The sequence below is a fragment of the Pelodiscus sinensis genome, chromosome 2 (genome assembly GCF_052426305.1).
Source record: "Pelodiscus sinensis isolate ZL-2025 chromosome 2, ASM5242630v1, whole genome shotgun sequence".
In the NCBI taxonomy this organism is placed as follows: Eukaryota; Metazoa; Chordata; order Testudines; family Trionychidae; genus Pelodiscus; species Pelodiscus sinensis.
In genome coordinates, this window is record NC_143053.1 from 231,873,147 (window position 1) to 231,897,979 (window position 24,833).

The 24,833-nt window shown below is 39.5% G+C and overlaps 1 protein-coding gene across 2 annotated transcripts in view; it reads left to right on the plus strand.

Moving 5' to 3' along the window:
* The window catches only part of ZEB1 (zinc finger E-box binding homeobox 1), a 208,590-nt gene that overhangs the window by 132,034 nt on the left and 51,723 nt on the right, over positions 1 to 24,833 (plus strand). For both annotated transcript variants that reach the window (XM_006110683.4, XM_006110684.5), the window contains exon 2: positions 23,764 to 23,955. In XM_006110683.4, the coding sequence (XP_006110745.3) occupies positions 23,764 to 23,955 (192 nt within the window). The remainder of the gene's footprint in view (positions 1 to 23,763; positions 23,956 to 24,833) is intronic.

Consider the following 24,833-nt stretch of genomic DNA (forward strand, 5'->3'; position numbering starts at 1 on the left):
ATATTTTAAAAGGGTAAAAATTGAGGGAAATAGGCATGCAGACATATAAATAGATCTAAAATTATGAAAAAGAAACTGAAGTTTCACTTATGAGTGATCATCCCTTTCTTACAAACATATGAAAACAACCCTATTGGTTTGTACCTAATTCAAAATGATTTTAGAAAGCAAAATAGAACTCTCCATATATACTTTCTGACAATTTGCTCTCATCTCTTCAGGTTATTGACAAAAACACACATTAATCCATTCTACCACTAATCTAATTCTAATTCTTTCATCTGATGAATTAAACTATAAATCCTCCCGAAAGAACATCCTTTAACTAAATAGAATTTGTATACATATTAGGCCACATTCAGCTGTTCTGTCATACAGAGTGAAAGACTTGGTAAAACATACATTATCTGTGCTATAAATTTAGATCAGTCTTATTTACTGGAGAATTAGATGGCTCAAAAGGGAAATTTAATACCACATTTTGTTCATCAGTTTTCTGAAGCAACTAAAAGCTATCTGTTGGCTCTCTAGCAAATATGAAATTGGTTGTCTAAGCCAGTTTCCAGTTGATATGTGCATACAACTGACACTCATGTTGTCTCCCTCAGCAGAAGTAACAAACTGCACTTCTGACCTCAAAAAGTGGTCTCTGTAAGTAAAATTAGAGCCACGTTAGTTAGTGTATTATTAAGGGTAAGCTTGCAAGTAAACAAAACAGAACTCAGCATTTTCTAGGTTTCTACACTTTTAAGAGATCCTTGTAATCCATTAGAACCCTTAATTATGCCTTTTTATCTTTTTGCTTTGACGTTCTTCATAGTCACTCCTTACTCCTCACGTATGTGTCTACTGTGACCTCTGTCAATCATCCAAAGTACTCCTTGTATCAGGGAGCCATGAAGTTCCATGGGCCCTGTAAATAGGGATGTTAATTTGTATTTGTGGATCTAGAAAAATGGCTACTTTTTGTCAGAGAACTTAATTGCTATGTACTCAGTTACTGTATCACCCTAATGGAGGCAGAGTTAAGACTGGTTCTGTTAATTAAGAAGTGGAGCCTTCCCTCTGGTGTCGTAACAGAAAACCAGATCACACAATGCCAATTTAATTTTAAAGTCAAATTGATTTTAAAGAGGTTTGAAAATTCAGGTTTACACCAAATCGTTGTTGCATGCATAACTGGCATAATATAATACAATAATACAAGACTTTTTTAAAGCTATTGATCAACCAGTATAATTTTGCTGCTCTGTTGCCTTCAAGTTGCCACTGCTTGACCATTCTCAGGTGTAATTTTTATTGGTGATACGTAATACAATGCAGCATACACATTTGTTGCCTAAAAAATAAAATGCACATTACGTACCTTGCATAATTCAATACTTGGGATCAAAGGGAACATGTATAGGAAGATTCAATCTGATGACCATTTTACGAATCACTTTAGAGTTCCTTTAGTAAGCTTCTTGATAATATGAAGTCAGACAAATGCCTTGAGTATCTGGATATTCAAATGCAAAACAAAAAATCCATTATTCTTAAACATGGAAAATTCTGACCTCAATTTAGAAAGAATTGAATTAATAAAAATTGTGCAAGATAAATGTACAAGATTTTCTACATAAGAGCCTATTGTATTCCTCTGACACATGTTGTAGAGGATGGGGGAGGGGACAAACTCAGGCAACATCTTTTTGATCATGGTTTTTGGACCAGGTTATCTAATATAAATGTCCATCTCAGGAAGAGATCCCAAATGATCGTGAATGTAATGGTTTGTGACTAATTAGGGATGTGAAAGCGTAACCATGTAAATGGTTAACCGATGAGCCTGGGCAGATTGCTTAACATGCATGGTTACATGCAGGCTCCTAGTACACATTGGAAGCCAACTTAAAAGCTGGCTCCCAGTGTGCACCAGCTCTCAGGGAGCTGCCTGCCACCCCGCACTGCTGCCTCTGTATGAGAGGCAGCAGTGTGGGGCAGCAGGAGTGAGCCTATACATGTGGGCTCCATACATCCGCTCCTAGGGAGCATCTGCTGCTTTGCATTGCCTCCTCTGATACAGAGGCAGCAGCGTGGGGCAGCAGGCTGGAGCTGGTACATGCAGGGAGCCAGCTTAAAACGGGCTCCCCATGTACACTAGCTCCCAAGGTGCCAACTGCTGGCCTGTATGGAGCCATGTAAATTTTCAGCAGTTACATGGTTACTTAATTACATGTACTTGGGGTATTAAAATACTAATAAGTATAAAAGGCTTGAGTCTGATCTCACTGATCACAACGGGGCTCAGAGTGTATGGCAACTGAAGTTTCCAACTGTGTCTTCCTCATTTGTATTTTTCACTAAGAAAATATATTTTGAAGAACAAAGCTGTGTCCTTGTATCATATTACACAAAACCATCAGAATGAGGGTGATGGGACTTGGAAAAAGTTCATTTGCAACTGATTGTTTCTTTTAGTTTTAGTTAGTTAACATGATCAAAACTAAAAAAAAAATCACTGCTTTTAAATTATACACTACAACAAATTAATTTTAATTTTCTGTAGTTCAAAAACTGCTTTCTTGTCCCTCTCTTGGACATTAGTCCTGAAGCTTTAGATACTGTGGGAATTTTGCATGCTATGTCATGAATACAATCCATTCGGTATTTCTTTCTGTTTAAAATTTTGTTCAAAGTGAATGTAAAACACTACTGAATGGGAATTATTTGTATTTCTTTAAAAACAACAAGATTTAGACTTTATAAAGTCCTACATTTTAAAACACGAACTCAGCTATTATTTACATGTTTCTTACTAATTAGTTTTCTTCCTTTATCTCTTCAGTTTACACACTCCTCCAGAATAATTTCTTCAAGTAGCTTTTCTTCAGTTGTTTGTTTTTATGTAATTGGAAACTGAAGAAAGGTAGGTAGAGCCCCTTCCCTTCAGCTGGAATTTTCCTTATGCCCCTTGTTTAAGATTTAAAGCTCATTAGAGGCCAGCATGGATTGCTGAATATGAAAAAGTGATGTTTGGAAATGTATGTTGGACAGCACAAACAAGATTTGTTTTCAGAATCCCACTTGACTGGGTTAGTAAATTGCTTTGAATAAAAATACTTGATCTGTGGTGTGGCATTTGGACATATTTTCCATAACCTGAAATACTTAAGTCTTTATGCATGCTTGTCCTTCCCCTTGTACTTCCCCTTTTATGATTATCAAAGTCTTAAGTTTAAAAGCGGTGTGTATTCCCAAAGTAATCATGAGTTTAGGCTAAAAAGATTCCACACTAAGAATTCTACTTGTAAACTTCTTAAAATAGTTGCTTATTAACAGTATAACTTTTGAAACCCCTCTTTTGATTAGCAATCTTAATTCTAACTAGGAAACTGAAGACTTGTGGATGTTATAGCTGAATTCTTACAGCTAATGACAGTTCTAGTGTTTATACCTCAATTCAGATATCTGTACTATCTCTGTATTAGTTTCCGGACAAAGTTTAAAATGTAACTCTGAGAAGTTTCAGAGGTGTAGCTGCATTAGTCTGTAACTGGAAAAACTTAACTAATAGGCTTGCAGCACCTTAGAGACTAACAAAAATGTAGTTGGTATTATGAGCTTTTGTGGGCACAACCCACTTTAGCATGGACACTAATTGATAATTTATTTTCCCTTTTTTTCCCTTCTATTTCCTTCTCCACACACACCCTCCACTCCATGCTATTTATTTGAAAACTGGACTCCTTAAACTCCATTCATCTGAAGAAGTGGGTTGGGCCCACAAGAGCTAATGATACCATCTACATGTTTTGCTAGTCTCTAAGGTGGCGCAAGACTATTTTTTGTTTTTTTAAGTTTGTCCATTCTGAAAAGTGTATATTTTTAAAATGGTACCTTTAGTGCTTAACATTTCTGTTCTATTAAAGTAGTCAGTCATCCTGTCTTGGTTTCAGTGACAGATAAGGGGTTTTGTTTTCTACTGTTTATTCCTTTTGTTAGTAGTGCAGATTGAACGTGGCTAAGAAAAAATGCACATCTCTTAGCTTCTTTTTGCAGAAATCTTTTCCTTATACCCCAATCTCATATCTCACAAACCTGCTTCTCTCATTCTCTCTGAGCTTGTCAGCCAACTTCTACTTCCTTCTGTCTGTCACACATTTTAAGATGCATCTTAAAGTCAATTTAAGTTAGGCAGTTCCAACTACATGCATAATGGCACTGGAGAAGTTGATTTACCATGATTTCTACATAGCGGGGAGTCAACAAGAGAAACTCTCCCATTGACTTCCCGTCCTCTTCTTGTCTATGGTAGAGTAACAGCGTTGACGGGGAAGCAATCTGCAGTTGATTTGGCAGGTCTCACTAGATCCACTAAATTGACCACCTGTGGATTAATCTCAGAGCATCAATTCAGGCTGTAGTGTAGATGTAGCCTAAGATTGTCACCTTTGTAACTGCTGGTAAACAGAACTCCTCCCCCCCAAAGTCTTATCTTCATGCCCTGCGCTCCCTCTTCTTTTCATATCCCCAAAAGCCTCCATGCACCCTTAGAGGAAGAAACTAATTTAACTTCAGCTTCCTCTGCTTTTCTCTCCCACCTCAAAGATCACCATTCCCTAGAATTCTGTTTCCTGACTTAATCATCATCTACCCCTACAAGGATCTCCTCTCTCTTCCTACTGCTGTCCTCAGTTTACCCCATCCTCTAACAAGAAGTCACTTGTATCTCCCTTCATTCATTCCCCTTTTTCCAATGTCTTCCCATTCCTCCATTCCAAAATATTTCCCTGTACGTCATCTTCCCTCTAGAATCTCCGCATTTGACACTTTCCAAGACTGAGTCACTATATAGGGATCTGGAGCTGTAGGATACAGAAACAGTACTATCATCTCTATTGAAGCTGAAATTTAATGGGGACAAGTTTTTTATCCATCGTTAAAGTTACTCTTCTGCTTTTGCTTTTGGATAACATGAAGTAGTAGTGAGCAACATTTTCTGGGAGAATACAGTAAGGAGCAGGGTGGCTTTTGTCCAAAAGTACTCCCTATGTTTCTTCATCACTATAAATAACCACAATAAATATTGATTAGGACCAATGTTGTGATAACGTCTCATCAGGAATGGACCTAAATACAGCAGGTTCTTTGGTGTGCATAGGGGGAGAGGGGAATTTCAGACCGCTTCATACACTGAACTTTAATGTTTTCTTGAAAATTGTACCCAGCAACCCATAGAACGCGTTAATAGCTTCAATAAGCAATGAAGGGTATTAGAGAGACATCAGAGCACATTATTGATGAGAATTATTAATGCTTTCTTTTGGAAGGGCAAACTGCAGCTACACCTCTGAAACTTCTCAGAGTTACATTTTAAACTTTGTCCGGAAACTAATACAGAGATAGTACAGATATCTGAATTGAGGTATAAACACTAGAACTGTCATTAGCTGTAAGAATTCAGCTATAACATCCACAAGTCTTCAGTTTCCTAGTTAGAATTAAGATTGCTAATCAAAAGAGGGGTTTCAAAAGTTATACTGTTAATAAGCAACTATTTTAAGAAGTTTACAAGTAGAATTCTTAGTGTGGAATCTTTTTAGCCTAAACTCATGATTACTTTGGGAATACACACCGCTTTTAAACTTAAGACTTTGATAATCATAAAAGGGGAAGTACAAGGGGAAGGACAAGCATGTAGATGGTATCATGAGCTTTTGTGGGCACATCCCACTTCTTCATATGCCTGGAGTTATGAGTTTAGGATGTGCACACCCAAAATAAATAGGAGAGGAGAAGGGGAGCGGGGGAGCGGGGTGGGGAAGAAAGGGGATGGAAGACAGAGCTAGAGGGAATCAGTAAGTATCTGAAGATTGGGTAGTTAAAACTAAGCAGATAAGAATCAAAGTCAATAGATAGTATCTTTCCTGACATGGAGTCTACACAAAGAGCTGTTTCCACCTTCAATGGCTGTTAAGTTGGTGGTGTCCCAACCAACTTTCATCATAATTGAATCCATTGGCATGTGAATTGAATTTGTGGATAAACTCTAATTCCAACACTTCCCTGTGGCTCTGGCTTGTAGAACTGGTTTGTGACAAGACAGCTACCTGAAGATCTTTTAAACAGTGATTTGGAAGATTTTAGTCACTCACTCAGAAAAACATCTTTGAATGCTAACAACCTTGCCAATTATCCTATCTCCTTGTGAAGGAGCTCATTTGAAAAAAAATGGTGATAAACCAGCCTTGGCCCCAGCTACATCTGATTCCATATAATTCTTTGATTTCTGCCACTCTGCTAGAGACAGATATGGAATTGATACACCAATCATCCATTTGTAATGACCTACTTCTGTCACCCAACATCAGAAAATACGAATATCTGTTCACTGACTGATATCACTTCTCCTGATTGCTGATGCTCATTGTTTTGAACCTATTGGCAAATAACCAGAGAATTCCATGTTGATTTCCAGTTTAGCTGGTATAACACTTCACCAGTTATACCTTCCATTGGAAATGTTCCAGAGGGTAGTGCTGGCTAACTTTCTCCTCTCTCTAAAATTGTGCATGGTTCCATTTTATCACCTTTCCTCTTCAATATGCTGAGGAAGTTTGGCTGCATTGTTATCAATATGCCAGAGATACATAGCTCTTTAACTTCGGTTTGATGAAAATGAGACATAGTTTAATATCTCACCAAAGATGTGATCTGGCGGAAAGCAAACTTAGTTGAGACACAACATGAACAATACTGAAGCTGTTGCATGTTGGAGGAAATAATTTGAACTACTCTTACAACTAACTGGTTTCTAAAATTAAATATATGAACTCAGGAAAAAGAACCTCTTCATTGTGCCATTCAAGGAGGAGCTCCATTCAGTGTGAAGCACTGCATTTTAGAACAAACAACAACATATTAGAATGGATAAGGAATAGAATAGAGAATAATATGGAAAATAGCATAATTCCATTATATAAATCAGGAGTACATTTTTACCTGGAGAAATGTTCAGATCATCTTAACAAGCATATAGCAAAAAAAGGGGGGAATTTAGAGACTGACAAGAAGAATGATTAGCAGCACAGGAAAACTGTCATATGAAGAGAGATGAATAAGAGGGAACATAAAAATAGATAGTGGGAATGTCTGTTTGCCATTTCACCTAATACAAGAAATGGATGAAATTGAAAGGTGGCAAATTCTAAACTTATAAAATACTCTTTTGCACATTTAGACTATGGAACTCAATGGTATGAAGTGATGAGGTCAACAGTATAGCAATTCTTTTTAAATGTACATGTATGTGGATAACAAGAGTATCCAGAGATATAAAAACAAATATTTGAGCTTTGAAGATTTATATCCTTTTCAAGCTTTGAGATTTTGAGTAATTACTAAAGGTTAAGAAGAAACTTTATCTCGGGGAAGTTTATCCCATAACTGATTAAGAGGAAGAAACCCTATCATAAAGTGTCTGGTACTGATCATTATCAGAAAGCCCTGGACTAAACAAATCACTGATGTTCCTATGGTACTTGTTGATGAAGGGAAATATTTTTGGTAGTCAGCACCACTGTTAAGGACCTATACCCACATTTTGCTGAAATGGCTGAAAGTCTTGGGGGCCCTAACGGATCTGATTAGAACTACTGGGTTTTTAGGGAACTGTACCAGCTAGTAAAGTCTGTTCATGACTGACAAGAAAGTTATGCCAGGTCGTCTTTTTTATGAGAAACTTCCCATGGTCATCCACAATGTTTTCATTTCCCTGGGTAAATTAATATAATGCACTCCAGTTGGGGGTACTCAGTCGGTCCGGAGGCTAGTACTGGTGCAGAATAAAACTGCTGTTGTCCTGAGTAGAGCAAGATGGTATGTACACAAAAAAAAATTGTGAACAAATCTTTGAACTGATATTTGTTTACTTCTGGGTGCAATTGAAAGTGCAGATAATTTATAAAACTCTTCATGATCTGGAAGCCAGTAATCTGAAAGATCATTCTTCTCACTATGTCTGTTAATGGACTTCTGAGAGGCTCTTGCTGCCTGTTTTTATAGTCAGAAGCTGGAAATATTAGAGTTTCTTTTTCGAGGGACTCATTTGTTCTGGTCCATTCCCTTTGATATTCAACAGACTAAGTTAATACAGAACCCAATACAAAATGCAAATGCATGGTTTCACTTTCATTATTTTAAAACTTTTTATAAATAAGTGCTTGGCTGCAATGGTAATTATGTTCTATAAATAATAACCTAATAGGAGGAAAGCTTTCTAAAATCTTTTGGAGTTGTGATATAACATTTTGGTATGCTTCAAGACGGTGTCACTCAGATGCAACATTTTTGCTTATTTTTTTCTCCTCTTCCCTCTCCCTCCCCCCCAACTTTTCTTAGTTAATTTTATACCAACTTTACGTCTGGATTTAATTGTATCTATTACAGAAATCAAGGACACATATACTTATTCCTATTCTTCTGTGCCCCTCCTACTTTTTGTTTTCTGTTGTGGTTTGGTTTTTGCTACATATTGTCAACTTGTATTTATTTTGGCACGTTCTTTTTTTTTTAATCAACTATTTTTCAACTCTAGGAAAAGGAAGAGGGTTTTATACATTCCCATTTGTTCTTATTCTGTCTTCTGTCTCAATTTAAAGGCCAATGATATCATAGAGTAAAAAAGAGGGGTTTATATAAATCATAGAATACTAGAACTGGAAGGGAACTCAGGAGGTCATTAAGTCTAGTCCCTTGACCTCCCGGCAGGGCCAAGCACCATCTAGATCATCCCTGATAAATGTCTATCCAACCTGTCCTTAAATATCTCCAGTGATTGAGATTCCACAACTTCCCTAAGCAATTTATTCCAATGTTTAACCACCCTAACAGTTAGGAAGTTTTTCCTAATGTCCAACCTATATCTCCCTTGCTGCAATTTAAGCCTATTGCTTTTTGTCCTATCAGAGGCCAAAGAGAGCACTTTTTCTCCCTCCCGTTTAGATAGTTGCAAACTGCTATCATGTCCCCTCTCAGTCTTCTCTAAACTAAACAAGCATAATTCTTCCAGTCTTCCCTCAGAGCTCATGTTTTCTAGACATTTAATCATTTTTGTTGCTCTTCTTTGGACTCTCTCCAGTTTCTCCACATCTTTCCTGAAATGCGATGCCCCAAACTGGATACAGTACAGTAATTCCTCGTTTAACACGTGCCCACTTAACATGTTTTTGCAATAGCACGATTTTATTTTTAGGGAACATTTTTCGAACAACACGACTGTCCCGGCAATAATACAATTTCCCTGGCCGGTTGCCAGTAGCTGTGCGGGGCTTTCCCTGCCTCCCCGCAAAGTGGCAGAGGCTTCCTGCTCGCCGCGCCGTTCCTAAGCGACCCTCCTCTGGCCAGATGCCTCACTCCCTCTCCTCCCTCCCCTCTTGCAGCTGGCGGCTGGGTTTTCCCAGCTGGCCAGTAGCCAGCAGCTGCACAGGGCTTTCCCTGCCTCCTTGCGTCCGGCGAGGAGGGGTCGCCGGGGAACAGCGCAGCGAGCGGCGAACCTCCGCTGCTTTCCAAGAAGGCAGGGGAAGCCCCGTGTAGCTGCCGGCGACCGGCCAGTTTAGGAAACCCAGCCGCCGGCTGCAAGCCCCCTCCCCTTTCCTTCCCCGGAGCCAAACACCTCCCCTCCCTGCTATAACCCAATCCCCTTTCTCCCCCAGCCTTATGTCCCGGTCCCAGCTGCTAACAAGTGCAGGCTGGAGCTGTGAGCAGAAACACAACCCCCACCTTTTCCATTATTTGCAATGGGAAAATTAACCCCGCATAACACGTTTTCACTTAGCACGATCATTTTCTGATACGTATCTACCGTGTTAAATGAGGAATTACTGTATTCCAACTGAGGCCTAATCAGTGCAATAGAGTGGAAGAATGAGTTCTCATGTCTTTCTCACAACATTCCTGTTTGCATCCCAGAATCATGTTTGCTTTTTTTGCAGTGGTGTCACACTGACTTATTTACCTTGTGATCCACTGTGACCCTGCCCCTAGATCCCTTTGTGCAGTATTCCTTCCTAGACAATCACTTGTCATTCTGTATGTGTGAAACTGATTGATTGCTCCTTCCCAAGTGGAGTACTTTGCATTTGTCCTTATTAAACTTCATCCTATTTACCTCAAACCATTTCTCCAGTTTGTCCAGATCATTTTGAACCTATCATCCAAAGCAGTTGCAACCCTTCCCAGCTTGGTATCATCTGTAAACTTAAGAAGCATGCACTCTGGGCCAACATCTAAATCGTTGATGAAGATATTGAACAGAACTGGTCCTAAAACAGACCCCTGTGGAACCCGTACCAAGCTCCGTGTGGCACTGCCAATTTGAGATGCCGAGACAGTGTTTCAAAACAGTGCAGCAAGGAGCTGACCACGGGCTCCATGTGGCTCTGCCCGCTTTGAAACGCTGCCTCGGTATTTCAAAGCAGCAGCGCCACACAGCTGAGCTCAGGCTCTGTGGCTCTGCCCCAGAGGGGGCTCTTGTACATTTCAAAGGAGGAATGCGGAAGTGCCTATTGAGTAATGGATGGAAATTCCATCGACTAGTCGACTAGTAAATTATTTGATATTTAACATCCTTAGTTTATGGATAAGAAGGTCATGTGAAACCATGTCAAATGCTTTACTAAAGTCTAGGTATACCGCATCCGCCGCTTCTCCCTTGGCCACAAGACTTGTTATCCTATCAAAGAAAGCTATCAGGTTGGTTTGTGGGAAGGGATAGCTCAGTGGTTTGAGCATTGGCCTGCTAAACCCAGGGATGTGTTCAGTCTTTGAGGGGGCTATTTAGGGATCTGGGGCAAATCTGTCCGGGATGGTACTTGGTTTCTGTCATGAGGGCAGGGGACTGGACTTGATGACCTCTCAAGGTCCCTTCCAGTTCTATGAGAGAGAGAGAGATCTCCTGAAATGAAATGATTTGTTCTTTACAAATCCATGCTGGCTGTTACTTGTCACCTTATTATCTTCTAGATGTTTGCAGATGAATTCCTTAATTACTTGCTCCATAATCTTCCCTAGCACAGAAGTTAAGATCACTGGTCTGTAGTTTCCCACATTGTTCTTATTTCCTTTTTTATAGATGGGGGCACTATATTTGCCCTTTCCAGTCTTCTGGAATCTCTCCCAACTTCCATGACTTTTCAAAGGCAATAGCTAAAAGCTCAGATACCACTTCTATCAGTTCCTTGAGTATTCTAGGATGCCTTTCATCAGGCCCTGGTGACTTGAAGACATCTAACTTTTCTAAGTAATTTTTAACTTGTTCTTTTTTTATTTATGCTTCAAACCTACCCCATTTCCAGTATCATTCACTATGTTAGCCATCCCATCACCATCAATTTTCTTGGTAAAAAACAAAACACAGAAGTTGTTAAGCTCCTCTGCCATTTCTAAGTTTCCAGTTATTGTTTCTCCCTCTTCACTGAGCAATGGGCCTACCCTGTCCTTGGTCTTCCTCTTGCTTCCAAGGACCAGGAGTTTACTTAAATTAACTATCTTCTGCTTGTGAGTAAATGTAGAGGAGCGGGTTTTTTTAGTACCTTTATACAAGATCTTTGTCTTATGTAGTAACTCAAGTAGTGCTTGTAATGTTTAATTGATTTTGTATTATTTAATATTTGTAAATATTGTCTCTAGGTTTGGGGGTATGAATTAAGGACTCCGTCTGCAAACTAGCATAATTTAACTCTTTTATTATTATTATTATTATTTATTGAGCTGACATAGAGTACAAACTTGCTATTGTTTGTACTAGTTAATAAAAGGATTTGTTGGCTTTCTTTAAACTGAACATTTGAGAAATGCAGTTCTGATATGCTGTAGAATTTGAATTGCTTATGTACTTGGAATATTTACTACCGCCTTTGTTGTTTCATTTCAGAATGACCTTATTTAAAGATGTATGAGGCTATTTATAATCGACTCTGTGGCAGTGATTAAAGAGGTGTGAATAATAGGTTATTGGAAGTTGACAGCTCCTTGTTTACTAAACCAGTGTTAGAACATTTATGCTGCTTAGTTCTACCTCATTTTTCTAAGGTGGGATCTGCATTTTGACAAGTCCATAGTATGGATATGTGTGTGTTTTAAATGGCTGCCTGTGTATTGGTTTTTGTTTTTGTTTTTTTTACATCTATGTAAGATTAACAAATCACGCACTGTGTACCTAATAATCATTGTACCATATATTAAGATAAGCATAAACAAATTAGTTATTTGGCTTGCAGAATGCTTTTCAAATAATTGTTCTTCTCGCATGGAAATCTAGCTCAGTGGTTTGAGCATTGCCCTGCTAAACCCAGGGTTGTGAGTTCAATCCTTGCAGAGGCCATTTGGGGCAAAAATTCATCAGGGATGGTATTTGGTCCTGCTGAGAAGGCAGGGGACTGGACTTGATGACCTTTCAAGGTCCCTTCCAGTTCTAGGCGATAGGCAATCTCCATTATTATATTACTGAAATCCTTCAGATGTACTTGGTCAAATAGTCAAAAGTCTTTCTGAAAAAAGTAATGCTTTTCATGAATGCTTCTGAGATTTTTATCTGAAATACAGGTATTTTTAATATCAGTTTAATAATTCAACTCCAGCATAGTAATATTCAGTAATCTTCCTGATTGCTCGAAAGCAAGGTAAAAAACCTGTTTTGAACAGGAGGCTGTGACTTCATTTATTTATTTTTTATCTTTAAGCAATTCAGTAGTTTGTTGCAGTGTCCATAAGGATGTTATAAACATTAATAAGCTTATGTTACTGTCAGTTATTTATCCACACGGTTGTAAAGCACAGGTAACTTCAGTTTCCCTCTGCTCTCCTGCTATTAACGTCTTTCGACATAGTGTACCCTTTTAAAGGTGACCATTAATTAAAGCTCCCTGCTATGTCTTGTATCTTTATTTATTGGAAATAGACAGTTCCCTTTATGACTCTAGATACTGTAATGATGGGCAGTAGCACAAAATGTTAAGATAATTGAAAGGGACAAGGCGATGTAGTAATATTTTATCGGGACAACTTCTGTTATGGAAGACAACTGAAATGACTCTGGATGGCAATTGATTTGGGAGGCAATGGAGAACTTCTAGAGCGTATGCCATAGACATATTGTAACTATCAATGGAAAATTGATAAATAGATGCACTATTCTTCATTGAAGTGTTTTTGCTCCCAGTGATGAAGCTTATTTAAAATCTCTTCATGCATTTTTGAACTATTATCCCAGAAATGGAGGAGGAGGGTATATTATTCACAAACTTATCTACTTCCATATTTTAATATCTGTATGTTACTAATGAGTAATATATTAAAATAATGGTTTAGTGGTAGATTACTAATGACATGAGTGAGTTATAAGAAAGATTTATGATTCTTGCTAGTTTCTTTTTGTCTTTATATAGTCTTTTTAAGGAAATAGAAATAAGTAACCCTCATACTACTGCCTTCATCTGTAATCTCGTTAGTCACACAGGATTTACCCTGGCTAGTACCTAGATGGAAAGTCCCAGATACTGCAAAAATAATTATTGACTCAGTGATCCTGAAAACATTATGGGCAATGTGCTGCTGTAGGTACTACATCTTAGATATGAGATTCAGTGTAAAATTGAGCCCATTTATACTGCTGCTTTCAAAAGGTAAATTGCATTTTTTATAAAAATACTGATACTAACCCGTTTCCTGGTCATGTTTAAATTATGGCAGTTACATTCTCTCAGTAGTTTTAGTGATGTTATTCTTCGTTCTGTCTCCTTAAAAATGTGATATTGTTAACCTGGCCAAAAGTGAGCACTCTAGAGTGTTACATTTTAGTGCTGAGTATTACAGCCTTAAATACTCAGTTCAAAGAATTTTAAGTCCTCCTGTATATGAAAATCCAATACAGCTTGATATGGGGAAGAGGACCCCAGAGAAATATACAGTCTTCTACAATTTACAGAATTTTTGAAGACTTCTGGATGTCTTACAAAACATTTTGGAACTTAGTTGTCCAGCTTAATTGGAATGTAATAAAATGAAGTACATTTGTTATTTTAAAAATAGATTACTGTAGAACTGAGTACCCTAAGAAGGATTATTGATACATAACACTTGGGTTTTTTTATTTCTTCAGGGTCCCCTTCATATTTTCCAGGCCTTCTTATTGAACTTTTGACCTCACTTGTTTAGCTGTGCTATTTCTGAATAATCACCTCTAATGTCCTTTCGCTGCACTATTGATGATGCTTAGTAGACATATTACAATTTGATTGACTAGCTAGTGGGAGAGATTTTTCCTAAGCCGGTTAGGATGGCAAACATCTTGAAAGGAAAATGTTGGAGCTCAAATGTCACTTCTCATTGAAAGTTATCTCTGTTTTTACTATAGATACAATATTTTTTTTAATTTAGTACTCTACAGTTATGGACAATTTTAAATTGCAATATTTCCTTTAAAAGAAAACATTGCTCCATTTACAGTTGTAAAATGGCATTTATGTAATATGCTCATTAATACTACAACTTAAGAAGTCAGTGAAGGAGTTCTGGACTAAAGCCAAGGCAAAGAACGCTCACATGTGTTTTTCAGCACTGTGCAGTACTGCAGAAGCTAGGAAGGATTTCATTAACTTTTTTTTTTTTAACTGTATGCTTGTGTGGCCTAGAGTTTGTAAGTTGACAGGCTTCACACGTGTTCCAGATAATGTATTCTTACAGTATCTTTTATGGCTGTTGGTTTCCGGAGTACAGTGATTACCTGCAGTGGCCAAAACTAGTTGCTTCCTGTTATAGGTCAGTGGTTACCTAATTGGTCTAAATTTAGCTGGTAAAACAAAGTTGATCTGTATTTGCATGGTAGGCTTTCCTAAGTCGTGAAACATTTAACCTGTAAAAAGTGCAATGCATTTCTTTGTAATTTTTTTGTAATCCTAATTTTTGCTCTTTTACGCCAAAAATAATTAAACTGTTTTAAAAATAAAAAATGTTTACTAATAAATATGGTGTGTATGTGTGTGTGTATGTGTATGTGTGTGTATATATATATATATATATATATATATATATATATATATATATATATATATATATATATATATATATATATATAAATTAATTAATTACATGGCCATCCCATGTTAGATTTTTTTGACATAATCTATAATTAGGGTTGCCATGCATTCAGTTTTTTTACCAGAACACCTAATCAAAAAGGAACTCTGTCAGCTCAAGTCGGCACTGCTGACCAGGCTGTTAAAAGTCCAGTTGGTGACACAGCAGAGCTGTGGCAGGATCCCTGCCTACCCTGGCTCAATGTGGCTCCCAGAAATGGCCAATATATCCAGCTCCTAGGCACCCAGTGGCCAAGGGGCCTCTCATCAATTCACTGAGCACCAGCTTCATAGCTCCCATTGGCCAGGAAATATGGCCAGTGGGAGCTGTGAAGGCAATGTGCAGAGTCCACTGTTCCCTCTGCTTAGAAGTCATACATGCTGGGGATGCTTCTGGGAGACACTTAGGATAGGTGCCACCTGGCTGGAGCTTGCACCCCAACCCACTACGCCAGGACAGAATCCCGTCCTGCACTCTAAACCCCTCTTTCTCAGCTGCATTCCAGAGCCTGCACCCTCAACTGAAGTCTGCACACCTCTCACACCCCAACCAGCTCCTTGGCTCTGGCCATACCCCCAGCTGTAGCCCTCACCCCAGCCTGGAGTCCCTTCCCGCACCTCAAACCCCTCATATCTTGCCCTATACTGGAGTCCTCACAGCCTCCCGCCTGTCTGTGGCTGGCCCCACGGGCTGGAGCAGCCCCCTGTCTGCGGCAGACAAAAAGTTGCTCCAGCTCCCACCAGTTTACTGGAACTGGTAAGAATCACCTATTGAGAATTTATTTGTCTGTTCTTCTATTGGTACCAGTAGGAACTGTATATGCTCATCTCACTGAAGATTAGGTGTCTTGTATTTAGTCCCTAATTATACAGTTTGGAACCTCACCTTAGGTACCCATCTTTAAAAATGTGGTTCTTCAGTGTTAGAAATGACAAAAGGAGGATTTCCAGCTTTCTGTTGAGAGAAGACTTGCTTCAAGCCTTGAAGGCTTCCATATGAACATTAAAATCATGGCATTCTTTCTTATAGGAAAAATGTTTGAGCTATTTTAAATGTATTGTGTTCTTTTCCCTCTGAGTTCTGTATATGTTGGACTTGTGAAATTGTGACAACATGGTTCTACAGATGGAGCAGTATATAGTAAAGGACCATCCACTCTATAGTTAGTTAAGAACATCATAGTGAAACTGATTTTTTCAGACAATTAATCAAGTATCCAAGTAGTAGACAAAGTAGGATAAAGCTGAAATTCAGTTGTAACAATACTGTATGAATGTTACTGGACAATAGTCTTACTTTAATGAAGTGCATAACCTTAATTATATTTGCATCTATATATGTAGATACAGCAAGGAAATTTTTGTGCAGTGTGACATAAAATTATAAAAGTAATCATTAAGTAAGAGGAAGGAACAAAATAATAAATTAAATACCCAACAATTGTTTTGCAGTATGAGACAGTAATTAAAGGAATTCAACAATATTAAGATGCTTTAAAAAAAAACGTTTAGCCAAAATCTAGTCAATAAAATGACCTAATTGCTGTAAGGATGTAAGGCCAGATTGGGCAACTAAAGCCAAGCCCATAAAATAGGGCAATGTGGTGCAGAGCCCTATCATGCTAGGAAAGCTTTCTGAAGACATTAAGTGAAATCCTGGCCCCACTGAAGTCTATGTTAAAACTGTCATTGACTTCACTAAGATCAGGCACCCTTCACCTATTGTAATGTAGGGTTGCACAGTACCCTTGGCAATCCTGGGAAATACAGTTGTACTTCTTTCTATGTCCATACATCTCTGGTGGTCTGTGCTAGTGGGCACGCTCTCCATGCCTTCTTGGGAGTGCCTGGCAGTTGGGGAATAATAGTCCTGTGAAACCTCTGGGCTCACAAGAGTGCAAATGCTGCAGCTATGGCTAGTCTCAGCAAGGGTGCAAAAAGGAAAGGCTCCTTTATGCCCACAGCTGTACACTTGAACCTAGTCTGGGCTAACCACAGTCTGGCCTTTAGAAAACAGAAATCCAAAATCATCTAAATACTGAATGTTCAACCACAATTCAGTCACATGGTAGCTTTGGAGCTCTATTCTGTATGTTCTAGTTTTAGCACCATACATAAGTTTTTGGGGGTGAGTATTTTATTTAAAGTAAGACTTCAACCTTTTGTGTAAGAGGGGAATACAGTTTATTCTCCTCAAACTTATAGTATTAATTTTAAGAACAGAATTAATTATCTGATAATTTACAAGCAAGGCGGAAGTCAAGTAGGGAATAGAAGCCCAAGGACCTCTTAAACCAGTGGTCCCCAACGTGGTGCTCGGCGCCGCGGCGCACGGGCGGGCGCGCAGCACATGGGCATTCCTGGACACGCGGCGCGTGAGCATCCTTGCCCCCGGATGCCCGGCACGTGAGCGGCTCCGGCCCCCAGCAGCCCTGAAAGGTTGGGGACCACTTTCTCAAACTGACCAGTATCTTTAGTTACTGTCTATAAAGATGATGTATGGACCAAAATACTGACAATTGTTTGTGGTGATGGAACAATGATGCTTAGTAGACTACTACAAAATAAAATCAGAATTATTAAAGCTTAAAATAGTCCCTGTGTAATTTTTCTAGTGAAACAAAATTGCCTGGAACTTCTTAGCACAAAAATATCATGTAGCACTCAAACTGATCCAATAGATAAAATGGGCTCCAAATGGGGTGATTGTAGACTAACAAACCAGTTGTCCATGAACCAAGAAAAATGTACTGGATATATCACAGGAGTTTTTGCTCTTTGATTCCACAGAAGGTTTCTTTTCAAACAGTATCTCCATGTGGATTTACAAAATGGACTATTAGAGCTTCAGAGAGCTTTAAGAAACAGATCTCTTTTTCTAAACTATCAGAAAAGATTGAGCCTTTTCTGTCTTATTTGGTAGCAATCTTATTTCTATTAAGGAAATTAAATAGTACATTCAATTAATAATGTCCTCTACCTTATCAGTGTTACAGGACTGAGCTACACAACTCCTATGTTGTGCTGTCTAAAATACATGTAATACTTTAAAAATGTTGTCTTTAGCTCGCAAAGTCAGAAAATTTACCATGTGTTGAGTGAGAGAGTGAGCATAAGTACTTAACTCCAATAGGGCCAGCCTGTCCTGCTCTTTTCCAGCACGGTCATTTGCCTTATTTTCAGTTCCCAACTTGTTCCAGTAAACACTCCACTGTTTCCTTTCTACCCCTGCCTATTGGCTTTGTGTGCAGTTAACTTTTTTGGCCATCTCCTACCATTGCAGTGCTATCAACAGTTACGAGGATGTTGCCTCACATTTTAATGATCATGTTATCTGTCTCTTCTAAGAGCACATCTGAGAGTTGCTGTAGTTAACTCATCAGCAGCCAGTCTTAGAATAGTTTTCCTACTTAATGTTGCTACCACTGGTGGTGGTATTTTGGGAAATCTCCCTTCATATACTGTATACTAGAAGTTCTCAAACTTAATTGCACCACGATCCTCATCTTATACACACAAATTTTTACTCATCAGCAGGCGGGGGACAGAAGATTCCGCCTTCCCCAATCCCCGCAAGGGGGCCAAAGCTAAAGCCCAAGTGCTTCTGGCCTGGATCATATAACTTTAGCTCTGGATGGTGGGGTTTTGGCTTCAGACTTACTGAGTCCTGGGTCCAGCAGAAGCTTTGGGACCCCTTTAAAATTGGATCATGACCCACTTTGGAGTCCCAACCCACAGTTTGAGAACCTCCACTATAGACATAGTAAGCCCTACAATCTTTTTTCATTACCGTGTGGAGCCTTTAGTTTTCCTGACTTCATGCCATACTCTTAACGTTATTTTTCCTTTTTAATGCACATTTGAAATTATTTAATACAATTTATTTGCTCTCTGCTGTATACAAACTGCCTTACAGTTCACTTTCCTATTTCAGTACCTTAATCAATATTCCATTGGTACATATTGCTTTTTAAATTAGAATTATGCACCTTCATACATATTTTCTGTATTTAAGGCTGTATGTGAATACAGAAATAGAAGACTGCAATAAACAATATATTTCTGGGAATTTGTTTAGTACATTAGCTCTAAAGCAGTGAAAGCGTCAACTAAAAATATTCATTTACTGTATAAGGAATGATGTGCTCTAGCAAGATTCAATTTTTAAAATGAGTAAGACAGAATTTCAATTAAAATTCAGAAGATATATTCCTCTTGGCATTTTAAAAATTATCTTTATTTGGCTAGATAATGCCATTAAATCATGGATCTGTTTTAGTTTATAAGTATTTATATTCCATAATTTACATAATTTACAGGCTTGTGGGCTGGGAGATGGCAGGCTTACATTGGGTAGAAGTGGCAGCAGGGGAGGGAGGAAGGGCTGTCCTATCTCAGTCCACCAGGCTCACAGGTTGTGAGTTGGCAGGCTGGGAGGCTGCCAGCTCAGGTGGGAGGTAGTGCCTTCTCCCTCATACACACTCCTCTGCTTCCGCACCCTCTGCATGACCCATTAAGAATTATGCTTACCAGGTAACCGGTTACCTGTTCACATCCCTAGTGCACTACACACTTGTGAACACTATTAAATATCTATTAAAATCTATTACAAAACAGTCATTGAAAGAATTAAAAACAGAAATATGATTTGGGTCTAGAATTATTTTATAGCAGTGGTTCACAACCAGGGATGCTTGTGTGCCCATTAGGGTACACAGATGTCTTCCAGGGGGTACAGCATTTCATCCACATATTTGCCTAATTGGACAGTAGGTTACATAAGAAGCACTAGTTCAATCAGGAATAGGGAGGTAATAGTGTAGTCTATTAACCAATAAGCAAAAGCTTATAGGTTAATACTATAGACTACACACATTTCCTCCCCCACTTCCTACCCGTTCATTTTTTCTTAACAGGCTGGCCAGCAGCCTGGCTCAGTCCTGGCTCGCTGCAGCTCTGCAACTGAATTGTATTAGGAGCCAGGTGGGCAGGCAGCCCGGCTCAGTTCCAGCTCGTGCCCAGTCTGGGAACTCAGACCCCCCCAATCCCCAGACAAAGGCAGCGATATGGGCCAACAGGTAGCCAGTCCATGAGGGGAGCTGATACAGAGGCAGCAGCGCAGAGTGGCAGCGGGTTCTTTGGGAATGAGGCCAGAGTGTGCTGGCTGCCGGCCCCACCCCCAGGACTATAGAATAGTCAAGAAACCAATAAGAATTCATGAGGTTACTCAACTATTCCATTAACCAATATTTAACATCCCTAAACAAGAGAAACAAAAATAAGAAAAGAATTTTTTTCAATAATGGCATTAAGATTACCAACTCTTAATCTCACAAAATTGTCTCACCCCTGTCTCACCCCTTTCCTGAGGCTCTTCTCCCACTCACTCCATTCCCCCATCCTCTTGTTGCTCACACTCTTACCCTCACCGAATTGCACTGGGCTAGGGCAGGGGGTGGGGATACAGAAGGAGGCGAGGGTGCTAGCTGGAGGTGCATGCTCTGGGGTGAGGACAGGGATGAAAAGTATGGGGTGCAGAAAAGGGTTCAGAGCCAGGTCAGTGGGTTGGAGTTTGGGGAGATGTGGGCTTGGAATCTGAGAAGGTGCTTGGAGAAAGAAACGGATTCCTGGTATGGGCAGGTGGTTGGGATGCTGAAAGGAGTGTGCACCCTGGGTGGGGGTGCTAGGCTCTGAAGTGAGGTTGGGGAAGAGGGATTTAGGCTGTCGGAGAGTCCTCCAGGCTGAGGCAGGGGGGTTGAGGAGGTGTGGAAATGAAGGCTCCAGCTGGGAGGGTGGGCTCTGGAGTGGGGCTAAGGATGAGGGGGTTGGAGTACAGGAGAGTGCTCCAAGCTCAGACAGAGGTTTGGAGTGTAGGAGGGGGTGCAAGGTCTTGGCAGCACTTACTGAGGCTCCCAGGAAATGGCCATCAGGTCCTGTAACCCCTAGATGTACACCCGGTCTTGGAGGCTTTGCGCCATTTGCATACATTCAGTAGAGATTTCTTAGAGGCTGGCAGCAATATGCTCTGAACAGTCCATTTGTACTAAATAGCCTCTAGCCTGGGTCTGCACGTGGCTTTAAATGTAGCTACTCTTGGCTATCAGTGACCATTGTGGTGTCAGGCATCAGAACAGAGCACAGGGACACTCCTCTTCTCTGAATGATCCCACACCTTGTGCCATTGCAATGTGGAAGGGGAGCAGGAGGAAGTACTGCTATTCAGATATAGGGTTAGGAGCAGAGTGGGAGCAAGATTAGACTGGAGCATGAGAATAAGGTGAAACAGGAGAGGCTAGAAGTAGAGACAGAACAGAGGGAGCGTGACAGGGACAAATTGGGTGAGGAGTGGTCAGAGGACCAAGCCTCGGCCACCTCAGACAGAGGATGCTGCATGGCAGTCTCTCCTGGTGTCCCCTCCCCTCCCCACCCTGCACTGCTGCCTCTAACAAAGGCAGAAGCACAGGGGGGCTAGTAGCACTGCAGGATACAGAGGCAGCAGTGAGGGGAGGGGTAGAAGCCAATATGTGTGAGGGGCTGGCTTTTAAACAGGTTTCCCACAAGCACCATCTTCTGCCTATCCTCCTCTGAGCTGCTACCTCTGATATAGAGGCAACAACAGGGGGATGGGGGGGAAGTGGCTCCGTAGGAGCCAGTACGCACCGGGAGGCTGCTTAAAAGTCACTAAAAAGCTTAAAACAGACTTCTCATCCTTAGTCATGTATTTTATTGTCTGGGCCCAACTGAGACAGCTGGGGACTGATCCGAAGATGTGCTGAGCACAACTTCAACCAGAGTGAATGAAAATTGTGCTTTGAACATATAAAATGCTGAGTACTTGAAAAATAAGGCTCTTGGCTTGGCATCCTAGACAGGACATAGACAATTAGTGGATACTTTGACAGTTTTGACCTTACTCTCTCTGCACTTCAGTTTCCCCTTCTGTAAAAAGGGGATAATAATACCACTTCCTTTTGTAAAAGTATTCCGAAGTCAAATTCATTAACGATTGTGAAGCTGTGATGTTGAGCACTGTATGTGGAAATATTCTGAATTCAGGACAGGGTTTTGGATAATGTGTAGTAAATAATATGTGGAAACCACCAATTGAATGATGAGGATAAAAAGAATTATTGATTAGCTATCAGTTCAGTGGCATCTTCCTAGCTTGAGCAAATGAAGCAGAGATGGTACAGACAACTTGGTTCACTACACACATCTGATTTGTTTCCTGAGCACCATCGATTCTGTGCACTGGATGAGGGAGAGTTTCTGTGGAAAAAAATGTTGTGTGATCATGTCATTAAACACTTTGTTGTAAGGCATGTGCACAAGGAGGCCAAATTAAGATTCTACAGGCAACCTTTAGACTCAAATGTTCTAATTTTTCAAGGCTTCACTTTGTCCAGTAATGTTCTTTTTGCTTAATTATTGTATCGCTTAAAACATGCTGTACACTTTCGAAACATACTCTTTTGCCTTGCGTCTCACAGTTCTCCAAAGAGCAAGAGGTAAAACCATGAAAGAGTGGTGTTCATATTACATTTTATGAAAATAAATTGTGCCTATATAAAATGTGATGCTTTTTAAATTCAAAAAATTTTAAATTAAAAAAGGTTTTGTCATGCTGGTGCATATTTTACATGGGACACTTTTTTCTGACATGAACTTAACTAGTGGTTTGGTGATTTGTGATTAAACTTTTTTTCTTTGCCTAAATAACATTTTTAAGTGGTTAAAATATTTACTTTAAAAAAAAAGTTGAATACAAAAGAGCAAGAATCTAGCATTCCATTTATTTTAATATGCAGAATTTCAACTGAGAATTAATCTGCTTTCTGGAGTATTAACAATGCAAATAGCATAGGTGTGCAAGTATCCTTAAGTAGCAAGATTGCATGCATGAGATATGTGATTCTCTTAACCTCTGGAGGAGTTTTGCTGGCTCATTCATTGATAAATATTTGACTTTAAGTTCCCTTTCTGATTCAAGGTATGTCAGGGTACTGCATGATACATGAAAATTGTGCAGTGAGCATTGATATGTAATATGGATATGTAGCAGAGAATTGTACACCAAAAAAGTATAAGCATAAATAGTTTTTATTTTAAAATGTCAGTATGTGTAATGTTTCTACAGGTTGTAGAAGAAAGAAATAATCTTTTTGAATAAACCAATTATGACAATTCCAAAATAATATCTCGTCTGCATCTTTTGGACTGTTTTTAGTTATATCTACGTCCATGTGATGGAAATACATATAGCACTGTACAGCCTTTTCTCCACAAGTCTCTTATCCTATGTCAGAATAACTAAGGCTCTTAATATTTTAAGATACCAAGTGATAGTGGAAGATATTGTGTAACATTTTCCTTGTAAAGTTGTCACTAGGCTTGTTTTGTTTGTTTTGCTTTATTTGTTTTAACACTTCAGTTCTGTTGGGATCTTATATGGCATCTAGGCGTGTATGTGTATACTTGTGTATACTGTCTTCTAAAAAGAAGAATGTACAATACCTGCTGATCTCACACTAAACATCTCACGAAATATGCTGTATGTACTGCAGCCATGCCTCTAAAGATACCATAGTTTGTCTGAAGTAAGAGTTTTTGTTAATTTTATTTTTTGCTTTTTGTCTCCATGCAGTTACCAATTACAATAATGTGGTAGAAACAAATTCAGATTCAGATGATGAAGATAAATTGCATATTGTGGAAGAAGAAAGTGTAACAGATGCAGCTGATAGTGTGCCAGAAGATGACTTGCCAGCAGACCATACAGTATTACCAGAAAACAGTGAAAAAGAAGGAATTACAAACAGTTGCTGGGAAGATGAAGGTACATTCAGTTTGGGTGACAATGCTCTGATTAAAAAATGGAAACATTCACTTAATAGAACTTTTTTTCTACATTTTATCATTAATGTGTACTGTACAGTAGAGCCTGGATTCACAAAGAGATATATTGGCATGATGACTCTGAGAAAATCATTGAGATTCACAAAGCTTGATTTTGGTGCTTAAACCCCCTTTGACTGGGGAGAGAGGTGTCCAACTGAGATTCACTAAAAATAGTAGGTTAGAAGCATCTTGCCTAAACTAACAAGTGGGAAGTGCCTCTTTCTCAAAGAGAGATTCTTAAGTCAAGGGTGCAGGTGCTTCCCTCTGCTTGGGAATCTACTGTAAGCCGTCTCTTGGTGGTATGTACCTATGCTTTTTAGTAAGAAGCTGGGTGGAAGGTGAGGATTTCCCTAAAAACTTTTAATCCAGTGACTAGGGTACTCATCTGTGTTGTGGGAGATGGCCAGTTCAAGTCCCCTCTCCACCTGAGTGTGAGAAGGGATTTGAACTAAGGATCTGCCACTTATCAAGTGAGGTGCGCTAGCCACTGGGCTGTTGGGTATTCTGTTATACTGCTCCTTCAGTCTCTCCTGTTAAAACTGTTCCAATAAGCATTTATACATTTAAAAAAAAGTTAATTCAGGGCCTCCCATTTTGTCAGGTGAGTGCTCTAACCATCAGGTTGCATTGTAATTTTAATACAGGCAGTCCCCGGGTTACGTACAAGATAGGGACTGTAGGTTTGTTCTTAAGTTGAATTTGTATGTAAGTCGGAACTGGCGTCCAGATTCAGCCGCTGCTGAAACTGACCAGCGGCTGACTACAGGAAGCCCGAGGCAGAGTTGCTCTGCCCTGGGCTTCCTGGAATCAGCCACT